Source organism: Halyomorpha halys, unplaced genomic scaffold (genome assembly GCF_000696795.3).
Source record: "Halyomorpha halys isolate HHAL.00 unplaced genomic scaffold, Hhal_1.1 Scaffold1017.1, whole genome shotgun sequence".
In the NCBI taxonomy this organism is placed as follows: domain Eukaryota; kingdom Metazoa; phylum Arthropoda; class Insecta; order Hemiptera; family Pentatomidae; genus Halyomorpha; species Halyomorpha halys.
Genome location: NW_027107632.1, coordinates 317,710 through 330,425, shown reverse-complemented (window position 1 = coordinate 330,425; position 12,716 = coordinate 317,710). Strand labels below are relative to the sequence as shown.

Genomic DNA, 12,716 nt, shown 5'->3' with positions numbered 1-12,716 from the left:
TAAATAAATAATAAATTCATAAAAATCATAGAAAATCTTTGGGAATTCCATAATTTTTAAAACTTTTAAATTATTCATTCATATGTTCTAGAAAAATAACTTGTTCTTATGAACATCACATTTTTCTTTTATTTCTCAAACACAAAATATGATTTTGAAAATAAGATCAAATACATTTTAAATTTAAGTTAAAACTTGAATCTTTATATTTAATTAACAATTATTTTTCAGGTGGATCATCTATCTTGAGTCAAAGCTTTCTTTTAATTATAGGCAGCTTATTTTTCTTATTGAAATAAATGAATAAGGTACAAATATAAATAAGTATGAGTTTTTGTAAAATACAGGCACTGGAATAAAATATCACTTTACTCATTATTATTTATTTTTAGCTTTTAATATAATTTTATAGGTATGCTTCCTCAGTTCAGTTTAAAAATATTATCAAATTCAGGGTTGTGCTTTTATACAAGTAACAGTAGAAAATAATTACCTTTCATTTACAGCTAAAATTTATTTTTTTTATAAAGTTCTAAGAAAGTAAAATTTTCATAATTTTGATGTTTTATATTCTATAAAATTACATATGGAGCCATTACAGTGATTTTAGTATTGTATATATTTAATGTCCCAATGTAATGTAAGCATGTTAATTACAATAATAAAATTTATGTAAACTATTTTAATGATTTATGCTATAAATCATAAATATATGAAGGTTATGATTGCCATAAAGATGCAATCTAGAAGAATTTAGAAAATGTTTCTATAAAAATGACTTAGTTCATTAATGTTGCTCAAGTGAGAATTTAGAGCTCTTCAGCTCTGTAAGCCTCAAATTTGTTTTGGCAGTGCTTTTTATTAATTTTATTTTTTATATATAATGGTGTATGATTTGTTTTATCATTTTCTGTGAATCTATTTTCTAATATATGAGAGTGTATTTCAAATAAACATGTCATATCTCTTTATGTAGGCCCCTCCTTTCATGGATTAGCATCTATTGAATCTTTCTCAGATTCTTTATGTTGTTCTAAGTTAAATAATAGAAATAACAAGCAATCCTAGTTTAAATTAAGTTTCCTTGGATAAAAGTACTTATTACACCTTATCATCATATTAGATTAGATAATCTAATAAAGGAAGCAAATCAATATTGGGATTTTTTTATTTTTAAGTTTTTAACATGTAGTTAGTGCTAGGATTTTGTATAATTATTAATTTAATTTATATTAATTTGTCAAAACAATAAGTTAATATTTATTTCTTAAAAAGTTATTTCAATAGGTAATTTACTATTATGTATATGTCTTTTATAATTTAGTTATTTAGGCATTATTGTTTAATTTGTAATTGTCATTGACAAAATCCTAATGATTCCATATGAGCAAATTGTAAAATAAATACCATATTTGTGTTGCTATTAATTCCCTTACATCTCTTTTGATTGCTATTTAAGTAGACATTTGTTATATGCTTATTTCTATAGAAACTTTATGGCTGTTTGTTTACATATTTCATTCCATGATAAATATCCTAGGGGCTTAGGAATGATTTTAGACCGAATCTGAGTTGCATTGTGATAAACCTATTTTTTTTTAATTGTACCTCTCAGCTAGTTTTAAAGTGGAACTCAGTTTCAAGAGCTTACAATGAGCTTATTATGTAATAATTAAAACGTTTAGATTGTTTCTGGAAGTAACATTTCCAACTTCGACATAATACTACATACAATTTTCAAAATATTTCTAGTATAGCAATGACCACCCCTCATTAAATTTTCTACAAGAATGGTCCTATTCACTTTTTCAAATCTACATTTTTTTGAGAAAACCATTTTTTTTTGTACTCTCCTGTAAAGGAATAGTGACAATTTCAATTAAATATGTAATACTAAATGCTTGTCTTACCCAAAGGTATTAAAAGATTGTGAAGGATACGTCCACTGTATGTGGAGAGACACAGGCGCTAGGTGTGCTTCAGTTTTAAGTCGAGTAGGGAGGGTCCGCTTTGCTGGTGGCTGAGAAAATCAACAGCCGAAGTTTACTTATATGTGATCCTCTAAATGATATCTATTTTGAAGAACACCAGCGGATAGCGATTAGGAAGTATTGATAAACTTGAAAAATTATGACATTTTGTTAACTTTAAGGGAATCTAAGCCCTGAGGCAATGGTATCAGAGAAAAAGTTGACCATTAAAAGTATATTGGTGATTTAAAGAAATAGGGGGAATTAGCCAACATGAGGAGGCCCCTCATCTTTGGATTTATTTTTTTTCCAATCCCTCTAAAACAGAAAGAAAAAGTGAATTAATAGGTGCATTACTGTGAAAAATAAAAATAATTCGTGTTGGGTCTTACCTTTTACTACCTTTGGTATTTTAAGGTTACCTGTTATGTTTATTTGTTATTTATGAGTTATCCATTCTAAAAAAGGTGCTATTTTAAATCCGGAGGTGAGGGGCCTCCTCGCGTTGTATCGCATAGAAGATAAAAATAAAAAACATTAATTAATAAAGACAATAGATAATGGTGAAATAATAAGAAAACAGTCAGAAGTCGAAAATAGAAGTGTTGGGAGGGGGGAGGGGGTGCACCAGAAGATGGAGTTATGAGGTGTTGTAGGGTTTTTGGAACCTTTCCTGCCCTGCCACCTCGCAGGAAGGGGGATGGGGTGATAGACTGGAATACTGGATTGAAGGAAGCAGGGAGACTGTCAAAGAACTTAATGAGTGTGATGTAATTTGATACTCCTTGTGATGTGTTGTTGTACAGTTTCTAGCTGTAGTTTGTTATGAATGTGTGTCATGTTACGTCTTTCCAGATATGTTCCTCGACATATCTTCTGTGGTGTACTCTTTTGGTATTGTTGTAGTGATTTCAGGACTCTTGGGTAGAGATAGTGTAGTGTAGGAGTGATGGTCGTAGTATTACTTTGTAGATGAGTAATTTGAGTCTGAGTGACAGCCCTGGTGAGTAGATGGGGTGTTTAAGTTGGTATGATGTTGATTTGACGATTTGTATTCTGTTCTGTATGTGTGCAGTGAAAGATAAATGTGTTTCTAGTTTAATGCCTAGGTATGTGAGATGTTTCTTGGTTTGTATTGTCTGTTCGTTGAGTTTAGGTGCTCTGTTGGGAGTTTTCTTGTATGAGAAAGTGATGGCGTCTGTTTTTTGTGGGTTGATGTGAAGTTTATGTCTCGTAGTTTGTTAGCGATGAGTTGGGCCACTGCAGAGGCCTGGTCCATGGCCTTATCTGCATTCATACTCGCCGAGTATATGGCTATGTCATCAGCATATGCAGATATTTGAGCATCGTCAAATTTAGTCCCGACTATGTGGGCAGTATATATATTGAATAAAACTGGCGCAAGGACCGAACCCTAGGGGACGCCACAAGTGACGGGCTTGGGGGTGGAGATTTCAGTTTTGACCCGGACTGAGAAAGTCCGATCACTGACGTAGGACCCAATAATGTCGACCAGTTGGTCCGGGAATTGGTGAAGCCTGAGTTGTTAGATTAGTGTGGAGTGGGATACAGAGTCAAATCCCTGTGTACAGTCTAGTGAGATCATGGCTGTGGCAAGGTTCCTATTTAGGTTGTTTGCTGCATCGCTTTGCAGCTTGGCAACATTGTGGTAGCAGCTCACACCATGCGAGAACCCGGTTTGTTCCGGGGAGATGATGAGTTGTATATGTTGAGGAGAAACATTTGGGCTTTTCTGGGGAGCTGTTTGAGTAGGACATAGGAAATGTTGTCCTTTCCTGTGGACTTGTTTCCCTTTGTTTTTCTCAGTGTTGCAGTCAGCTCTTTATAGGTTGAGAAAATGGTGTTTTGTGTGTTTTGGGGCTGGGGTTGGTGGTGGTATACAGAGACGGTGCGTGCATTGTCTCGTTGTAGGTAGTAGTCAGATAGAACGTCTGCCTGATCTGCGGGAGTGAGGAGCTCATCGCCTGGGTGGAGTTTCACCGATTTCGATTTGGTGTTATGACTTCGGACTAGTTTCCAGAAGTTTTTGGGATCGTAGTGTGTGGGGCGTATTAGTTCATGCCATAGGGACGTTTTCCACTGCGACATAAGGGATGTTATTTGTCTTGTGAGACTGTTTATGATCGGTCTGTAGGTCTGGTCTTTAGTTCTGTACCAGCACTTTTTGATGTTATTGCGTTGTTTTATGAGAGTGAGTATGTGTTGGAGTGGTTCACCTTTTTCTTCTTTTTACTACCAGGTCCACATAGAATGAATAATTCCCAATAAACAGATAAGTATTGCAGATAACCTTAAAATACCACAGGTAGAAAAAGGTAATATGCAACCTGATTTATGTTTTCCCATACATAAAGCATCCACTAATTTATTGGGTTTTTTTTTTTTTTATTCTGTTTTAGAGGGCTCCAGAAAAAAAAAAAAAAGGAACTATCCCACATATACAAGAAACTTCAGAAGGTATCCACCAGATCACAACACGCAAAGATTTTATAAGGAGTCCAGTAGATCACTGCCCATATTTGAATAATCATTTTACCTACTCATCATAGCGCCAATCTTGAATTTAAACATTAATCATAACATTTCTTGGTTCCTTAACTTTATCTCTATTATCCCCACCCTTCTCTAACCGTTCCCAATGTTAACATTTTTGGTAAACCTATCAATGTTTACATTTTCTGTAACTTTCCCATGGCTTAATTTATTTTGTTACCATATAACAGCTCTAGTGGGGGGTTGCATATGCTTTCTCTTCTTCTAAGTACGTATAAGTGAAGGTAAAAAGACTATTCCCACGGAGGCTGAGTTTATGTTAAAGTGAATAGGAATGTCCGTCATTGTAATTTTAATTGGAACAGAAGGCAGCCAGTGATTATCTCTTACTCTTCCCCTTCTCTGCCACCCCCGTGGTCCATTATTAGGACCGCCTTTTTGGTTTTACTTATTCTACCAGCTTATCTCCTCCATTATATTCTTTCTTCCAAGTGGTCTTACGCAGGTTACACTGAAGTGGTGACCGCAAAAATCAAAATATTTTATAAAGTGTCATCTACTACAGATTATTTTAAACTAATTCTTCGACTATTGATTCGTACTATCATCATCTTGTATACTTGGACGAGATATGTTGGTTACAATGTGAGATTTTAGAATTACGAAAATTCAATAGTTACCTTAAATTCCATGACTTTAAAGTCAGATCAATCAGTTTAATTTGAGATTCTAGCTTTGATGAAACATAAAAATCGTCAAACATCATTGTCTAGTTTTTGAATATTCATATTACTTTTAGTCTTCAGTTTAGTTTGGATACGTTTGCGTGAAAATTTCATATTTCTATTATTTATGTTGGCAGAATTTCCATAACGAAAAGTTAGCGAAGATATGTTTCCTAAGTGAAAGGGGCTAAAAGATGTCTTCCACGCTGCGCAGGCTTACTATTTTTCTTTTCTTGCTGTTTGTTCGCGTATTGTCTCCTTGTCTAGGTGGTTTGACAATAGACAATTCTCGTTATTATTCTCTTTGGTTATTGTTCATGCCTCCTCTTATGTTGGCATTCCGATTTTTATTATTTCTTCTGATGTTCGTAGAAGTTTTTTTGGTAAAACTGTCGTAGTACATATTAAAATTTGATTTGTTTTACGCTCCACTAGTCTAATTTGTTGTAACTTATTATTAGTAGTAGTAGTATATTTGTGCTGCAATCATTATGGGTGTTGTAAAAGCACCTGTAATGAAATCAATTTCAGTTAAAACCACTCCTCTATGAATTCAGGATATGTTTTATATTAAAAAACCTTTAAAAAATAAAAGGTCGTAGTACGCTGCTTTCAGAAATGAATTTCTTTATTTTAAATGCGGCTGGCGAATCAATAACTTATTCAGGTGTTTTTTTACCGAAAAATTCCCTATTACCTGTGTTTTCTAGTCTATAGATATTTATTTTGTGAATCTTCAGATAGGAAATTCCATAAAACAAAGTGATAACTGTATGCGAGAAACACTGCCTAAGCTCGTTCAAACCATTTTGCCGTCTGACAGCTGTCACTATTTAGCCTCTAAGGTAAATGGACAATTTTTGGGTGAATGGATTTGTGATTTTCATTACTGCATTACAATCATTCTTTTGAAATATTATTATTATTTTTTTAAATTTCATCTGATGAAAATTTATACTGAATATCCGCATATCTAACTAGGCTAAATAAGTTCTTAAATTTCAATTTATCATTACCACCTACGAATTATTTTTAGTTACTCAAAACTTTTGAAAGCAGAGGGATGCGACCATCATCTACCCAGACCTTTTCGTATTAGAAATAGGACGAGGATTGACAGGAATGGCACAATATGCTGTAGGTTTAAAATCGATACTAATCGGAAGATGTTGATACTAACGCATGAGGACAGAGGCTGATGATTGATACCTAATTAAAATAAGGAAGGAGTCAGGTGAATTCGTAGCTCTTTAAAAATGTTTTCTGAACAATACTCTGATATTGATTATATTTCTTAAGCTTAGCACACAAATGTTATTGAGGTCGGTGACTCCTGAAATGATTATTCCCAGTATCTAAATTTATTTTGATGCAAATTTTGTCCGTCTAAATCGGGTCTTTGACCCAACATGGGTCGTTCCAAACCTGAGTGGCCAATTTACAGGCTCTTCTCAACAAGTTCCTAGAAGGAACGAATTAAATTCGGAAATATGATTTGAAACTGGACTTTTGAGTTCACCTCTAATTTTACAATTGGTTTTGACGAAAGGATATTGATATTTCCATGCGATGTTCAACTTGAATATGCCTAATTGTTTCGGAATATTATAATTTATAAGTTATAGCCTAACAAATTTATAATTTCTTAATCTATACTTTAGTCATTGGATCCTTGCTAATAAGTTTTAAGCAAGATATTTTTGGAAAAATCATCATCATATTAAAGAAATTCTGTTTTTATAATACCTGAATATGAATTAATGATATTTGAGTGCTTCCAGATCAAATAAGTACAGATAAGGTTTTCAATCTTTACATTTTTAATAAATCCTATATGACATGATAAAAACAATACATTTTCTTGTTTTAATGTTTTAAATTGGAAGAAGTTATTGGTAAAAATTGAGTAATGTCTAATCTACCTCTTTGGATATTGTAATGTTAGTAATATGAAAACAAAACTTTAATTATGTTAATTGATGATTAACTTGTCATTAATTGGCAGTGGACTGTAAATGACTATAATGGTTTATTTAAAATTATGATTTGTTTTCATGTTGATTAGATCATTATAGTCCTACTTTAAAAGTTCGTCATTAATTTAGTACTATGTTCTCAAACGCAGATTTTGAAGTTGTTGGGTTTTCCTCTCTTGCTGAACCAAAATCAGATGATACATGCTCAAAAAGGTACTGTCAAACATATTTATTTTTAAACTTGGATGTAGTAACAAATGTTCATTAAGTTTACTTGGTATTTTCTCACCAGATAAGCCTTAATTATGAATTAATTTAAGTTGTAATTATTCAGGGTTTTATTTCTCTCTTTGTTTTATTTAAAAACACACATGTGCATACATATAACTGATTCGCTTGCATAGTGGCAAATCTGCCAAAAAAGTTTTGGTTTTATTTTGAAGTGGGTGTTTTCCAAAGATATTACTGCTGACAGGGATTTTGTTCTCTACTGTAGTACCTCTATAAGCTGTCCATAAGCTAGTAGGGTTGTCCAAAAATAACCACAGTCAATGATAAATCTATAGAATATATCTAATACAAAATAATTTGTCTTGTGTTTAGATGTGCGAGAAATCAGCAACATGCAATTGTTCTAAAAACAGCTGAATTATGAATTTTATTTTCTGACCTCTCTGCCTTTTTAGGCGACATGGGTATTAAGATATTTTACTTGACATTGTGAAAACCCCCTGGTGCTTGTGAAACAATTTTATTCTAATCCTAAAACAGACTCTCTTATCTCTTCTTATCCCATACTGATGTGTAAGACCTGCTGAACTGTATTTCTGACACCATAAACTGAGTTTTAACATTTTTTTACTTAGGCCTAACCTCCTCAGAAAAGGATTAGGTAAGAGCTTTGCTTATCTCTTTTGAGTAATTAAGTAGTAATTGTAAACGTTGACAAGTACAAAGTAGACAATTACTAGAATTACAGTTGACAGCTGTGATCCAGTTAAAGCAGGAATGATATAATAATAATAGGGTAAGTTATAGCCCACGAGAACAAATATATGGTAGGTACCTATCAAGAAATATCCAGGAAATAAAACAATGTAAATAAGTCCAATCATTAAGACTTGGACCGTTTTCTTAATTTAAGACACAGACCTGTTTCTTAATTTCATCATATTTTTGGTTACCAGCTAATTGAAAAATTAATTGTGATCATCCCTTTAAGGTGTTGGATATGAAGTTAAGAGGGCTTGGATTGAAATCATTTGTATACAACATTAACACAACTTAAATCCTTGAATGAATGGAATTTTAAATAATTAAATTTTTCTTTAATTTTTATATTTTGTGTTTCGTATTGTATACACAGTATTAGATTTTCTGTTCTGTTTCAAGAACTTTTGTCTATTATGGAGATCACAGCTTTCAAATTTTCTCAGTTTGGTATGGAGTCTTTGGCATAAGAAAACAGATCTTCACAACCACTTTATTGTGGTATATATTTTTTAACATATAAATAGTTGGGTAGAGCTTCACATCAATCACTTTCCCAATTTCCTTAGAGAAAGTTAGGAATGTGATAAAAAAAAAAAAATCATCTTCAAGATCTTGAGTAATCTATATCTACATAATATATTAAAAGTACTTATGGATTTTAAGACTGTTCGATTAGAGTGTTTGATTACATCAAGGGAGAAAATTTAAAACACTTAACAGAAGGGTCTATAGCTACTTTTTAAGAGTAATAAATTATAGTTTAATTAATTTATTATAGTGGTTACAAATCAAGAACCCATTCCTTCTTTGGGAAGAACCTCAGAAACAAACTGGGCATCACTGAGTAATACTTTTAGTCTGAGAATGCCCAAGGCTAGGCTGAAAAAAACAGAATGATTTTTTTTTTTCATGATTCGTCCATTCTGTTTCTATTTTCTTTTTCTTTCTTTCACTTTTCTTCACCATGTTCTACCTCAAACCTCTATTTCCCATGGATCTAGCCCAGACCAGAGATAGCACATACAACTTCATCAATCTAAAATAGACTCACTAATGTGGAGGAAATATACAACTTGTACACACTTCATATACTGAAGTATTTTAATATCTTAGTAATAACCTGAAGACACACATTTGTCTCTTACCGCCAATACAAAATTTCTACAAATGCTTGGAAAACAAAGTAAGAAAGAAACATTGTTACCCATAAGTTTATATGTTCCAGAGAGAGAAATATGGCTGATGTCGAACTTGTGTTGGCTTATACCTTGAATTTAAACTGTTTTTGGAATAAAAAGAAATACAACACAAGAAGAAAATTAGTTATTAAAAAAGACAATAGATGATAAAACTTCGTAGGAATGATCCCTGATATTCTATAAATTCAATATGCATTCTAATATTTTTATCAAACACTTTTTAATTTGATTATTCTGACATACAATGTTTTTATAATGGTATATTTATGCTATGTTAAATAAAAAATATACCAATAAAATTAATTGACAAAATTTTAAAGAATTTATTTACCCCCAATTGATTGAATTTTAAAATATACAATCTGAAACTAGAGTTAATTATAGATTCTGAAGAATTGTAAAATTCTTTCATTCTTGAAAATACGAAAAGCACATATGTCAATCTGTACTTTTTTTGTGCAGCACCCTCATGATACAGCTAATACAATGTTATATAAGAATGATAATTTAAAAAAAAATTATATATTGCTGCTTTATTAGTGGCATATCTGACAAAAAAAAGTTTTGATTTCATTTAGCATTCGATGTATTCTAAGGATGGTACCACAGCTGTGGATACTTTCTCTACTTCTATAAACAGAAGCTATAAAGAGTTGTTACAAAGTAATTCCAGTCTATGGTGTAATCTATGGATGAATACATTAAACACAAAATAAACATATAAATTCTGTTGTGCCACTATTCAAGCAAATAAGTGATATAAATTTAATAAAACAATACATAATACAATAAAATAACATAACAATACATACAACAATAAAACAATTATAATAATTGGTATGATATTAAGTTAATTAATTAAGTTTTGTTACTTAGTATTTTTCTCAAGTTGGTAATTCAAATGCAACCTGTGGTTTTTAAAATTTTTTATTCAATAAGCTAAAATAGTATTGATTGAAATAAAATATTTTATTTATTTATTTTTTTACATTATTATTTTATTGTTTAAAAAGTAATATAATTTTTTAGGAAGATGCAGGAATCTTCATCTCAAACTGAACTGAAGTCATTTGAAGAAGGAACCCAAACCAATTCTAACAAGGACTCAGGAGTATATAATTTTCCTTAAGTATATTTATATGGTCTTTAAGGGTGTCCTATTTGATTGTAGACTTTTAAAAAATCCTTTGTCATGCTATTCTAATATTGTTATGTCAATTAAGCTATTTTTTACTCAGTCCTAATTCAGTCACCTCCTACAATTTTTTATTGTGAAGCTCTATGAGCTTAATGGAAATAATTGGTGTAGCTAGGGTTTGAGCATTTTTCTCTTTCAATTAGATTTATCTGGAATAATGGGGATATTTCTTATTCCTATGTTAGATAAGAATAAAATATAAATACACCTATTTATCAAGTTTGTAGGTCTTGTGTAAGACATAAACGACCTCAAGTAATAACCTCATAACTGAATATTTTGTTGCAATTTTGTCATATTTTGAATAAAAAAAAACCTGATGTGAATGTGGTTTAAAAATTGGAAGAAATTTATTTTCATACTATTTTAATAAATAAGTCGAATTCTAACCCTTTTTAAGCCACAGGAACTTTTTATTCAAATTTAAAAAGTAATAAATTATGAAAAAGGTCATCCATGCGAAGCCATTGATTTATTTTCTTTAAATTTAGCTTTGGAACATCACATCTCTCAATCATCCAAATTCTTATACGGCATAGTCCAAAGAAACTGCAATTGGACTTGATAATTTTATGTTCTATTTCTCTTTACTTTCTTACAATTAGCAAATCATAGTATTAATTTATTTTTGTTTGTAATAAATAATTATTAATTTGTTTTAGATACAAACTGAAGAGATAGTAAAAAACTTGAATAGTGATTATAATGTGGATAATTTGGCTGCTTTTTTGAAAAGAATTTCACCTGATGTTTTATTGGAATTAAATAAAGCAGAAAAAAGTAAAGCGTTTACTCAATATCGAGATATTTCGGATGAGCAACAATTTCATAATACCATTAAAGCTACTCATATTATTCAAAGTGCTGAAGTCCCAAAAATACCTGAAGTAAAACATGGATTTTATTACCATCCAGTATAAGAAAATTATGCTTAGAATAGTTTAAAAAGATAAATTTAACCTAAATTAATATATTATTTTTCTTTGTAGGTCAAGGTTTCTTCTCTCTCTTGGAGTTGTACTGGGAATGTGATAAGTTTCGGTTATGAAACATTTGAACATGAGGACTGGTGTACCCATAAGAGTTCTGTTGACTTTTATAATATAACAATGTAATTTTTTTTTAAACACCAATTGGTAGTGTGAAAACATTCATTATTTAATAGTTGTTTCTTTAGGTCTGATTTTGATGAAAAGAAGCCAAGGCATGCCATATCTACTACCTCCTGTGTCACTTATCTGGCCACCCACCCATTTGAACCCACAATAATTGCCATTGGTACTGCTGATGGTAAGGCATCATTATTGTCTTTGGTTTCACCAGAAATAGTTAAATCTCACATAAATATTTATTTAAATCAAATTAAAGCTTTATTTAAATCAAATTAAAGCTTTATTTAAATCAAATTAAAGCTTTATTTAAATCAAATTAAAGCTTTTTTTTATTCTAAGCATAAGCTCTAAAAACAACCTGGATTTATGTAAGCTTATCCAAATTTTTGGTATGCATTATAAAAATGTAGGTATTGCTTATTTTCACATAAGTAAAAAAAATATATGGGTAATTAAATGTTTAAATATTTAAGTATACATTACAACGTAAAGCATAGATATGTTCATTGGTTTATATTCTATATTATTTTTCCCCTTTGTCAAAAAATAATAGGTGCATAATGCATTAAAAGGAGAGAGAGAACTGTTTAATGAATTAGTGTCAACAAAACACCTTACTCTGGAACTCTCTCTGTCTGAAATTATTTTGTAATCCTCCCCTGGAATTTTCGTTATTTTAGTGATTTTTTATTCTGCAACTTGCCTCGATCTCTATCTTATAAGGTTAAACATATTAACTTATTTATTAAATTTGTTTTGAAATAACGTTTAATTGTGAATAATAGCCTTCTTGATACGCTTTAATCAGTCTCAGAACTTTGTTTAAATAACCTGATTTGCTAATTTTTTTTTCTTTTTCTGAATCTGCTATTAAAAAAACCGTGCCCGTGTAGGCCTCGGCGCTTCGCGTTGAGGCGACATATTTCCGTGACAACGTATACTCTATGCTAATATTACATGATTTATAAGACGTTGTCACGTCAAAAATAAAAGTTTATATAAGTAAAATGTTTAAATGGTTACTATAGT

The 12,716-nt window shown here is 31.0% G+C and overlaps 2 protein-coding genes across 2 annotated transcripts in view; both read left to right on the top strand.

Annotated features, from left to right (window-relative positions):
* LOC106687850 (prion-like-(Q/N-rich) domain-bearing protein 25) overlaps positions 1 to 378 on the top strand; it is a 9,706-nt gene extending 9,328 nt beyond the window's left edge. The window contains exon 7 of the mRNA XM_014431995.3: positions 232 to 378. Within this exon, the coding sequence (XP_014287481.1) occupies positions 232 to 299 (68 nt within the window). The 3' untranslated portion in view covers positions 300 to 378. The remainder of the gene's footprint in view (positions 1 to 231) is intronic.
* Positions 379 to 7,142: 6,764 nt separating this feature from the next.
* The window catches only part of LOC106687838 (cytoplasmic dynein 2 intermediate chain 2), an 18,704-nt gene continuing 13,130 nt past the window's right edge, over positions 7,143 to 12,716 (top strand). Inside the window, exons 1-5 of the mRNA XM_014431974.3 lie at positions 7,143 to 7,398; positions 10,407 to 10,488; positions 11,238 to 11,462; positions 11,565 to 11,686; positions 11,753 to 11,865. Coding sequence (XP_014287460.1) covers positions 7,319 to 7,398; positions 10,407 to 10,488; positions 11,238 to 11,462; positions 11,565 to 11,686; positions 11,753 to 11,865 — 622 coding nt within the window. The 5' untranslated portion in view covers positions 7,143 to 7,318. The remainder of the gene's footprint in view (positions 7,399 to 10,406; positions 10,489 to 11,237; positions 11,463 to 11,564; positions 11,687 to 11,752; positions 11,866 to 12,716) is intronic.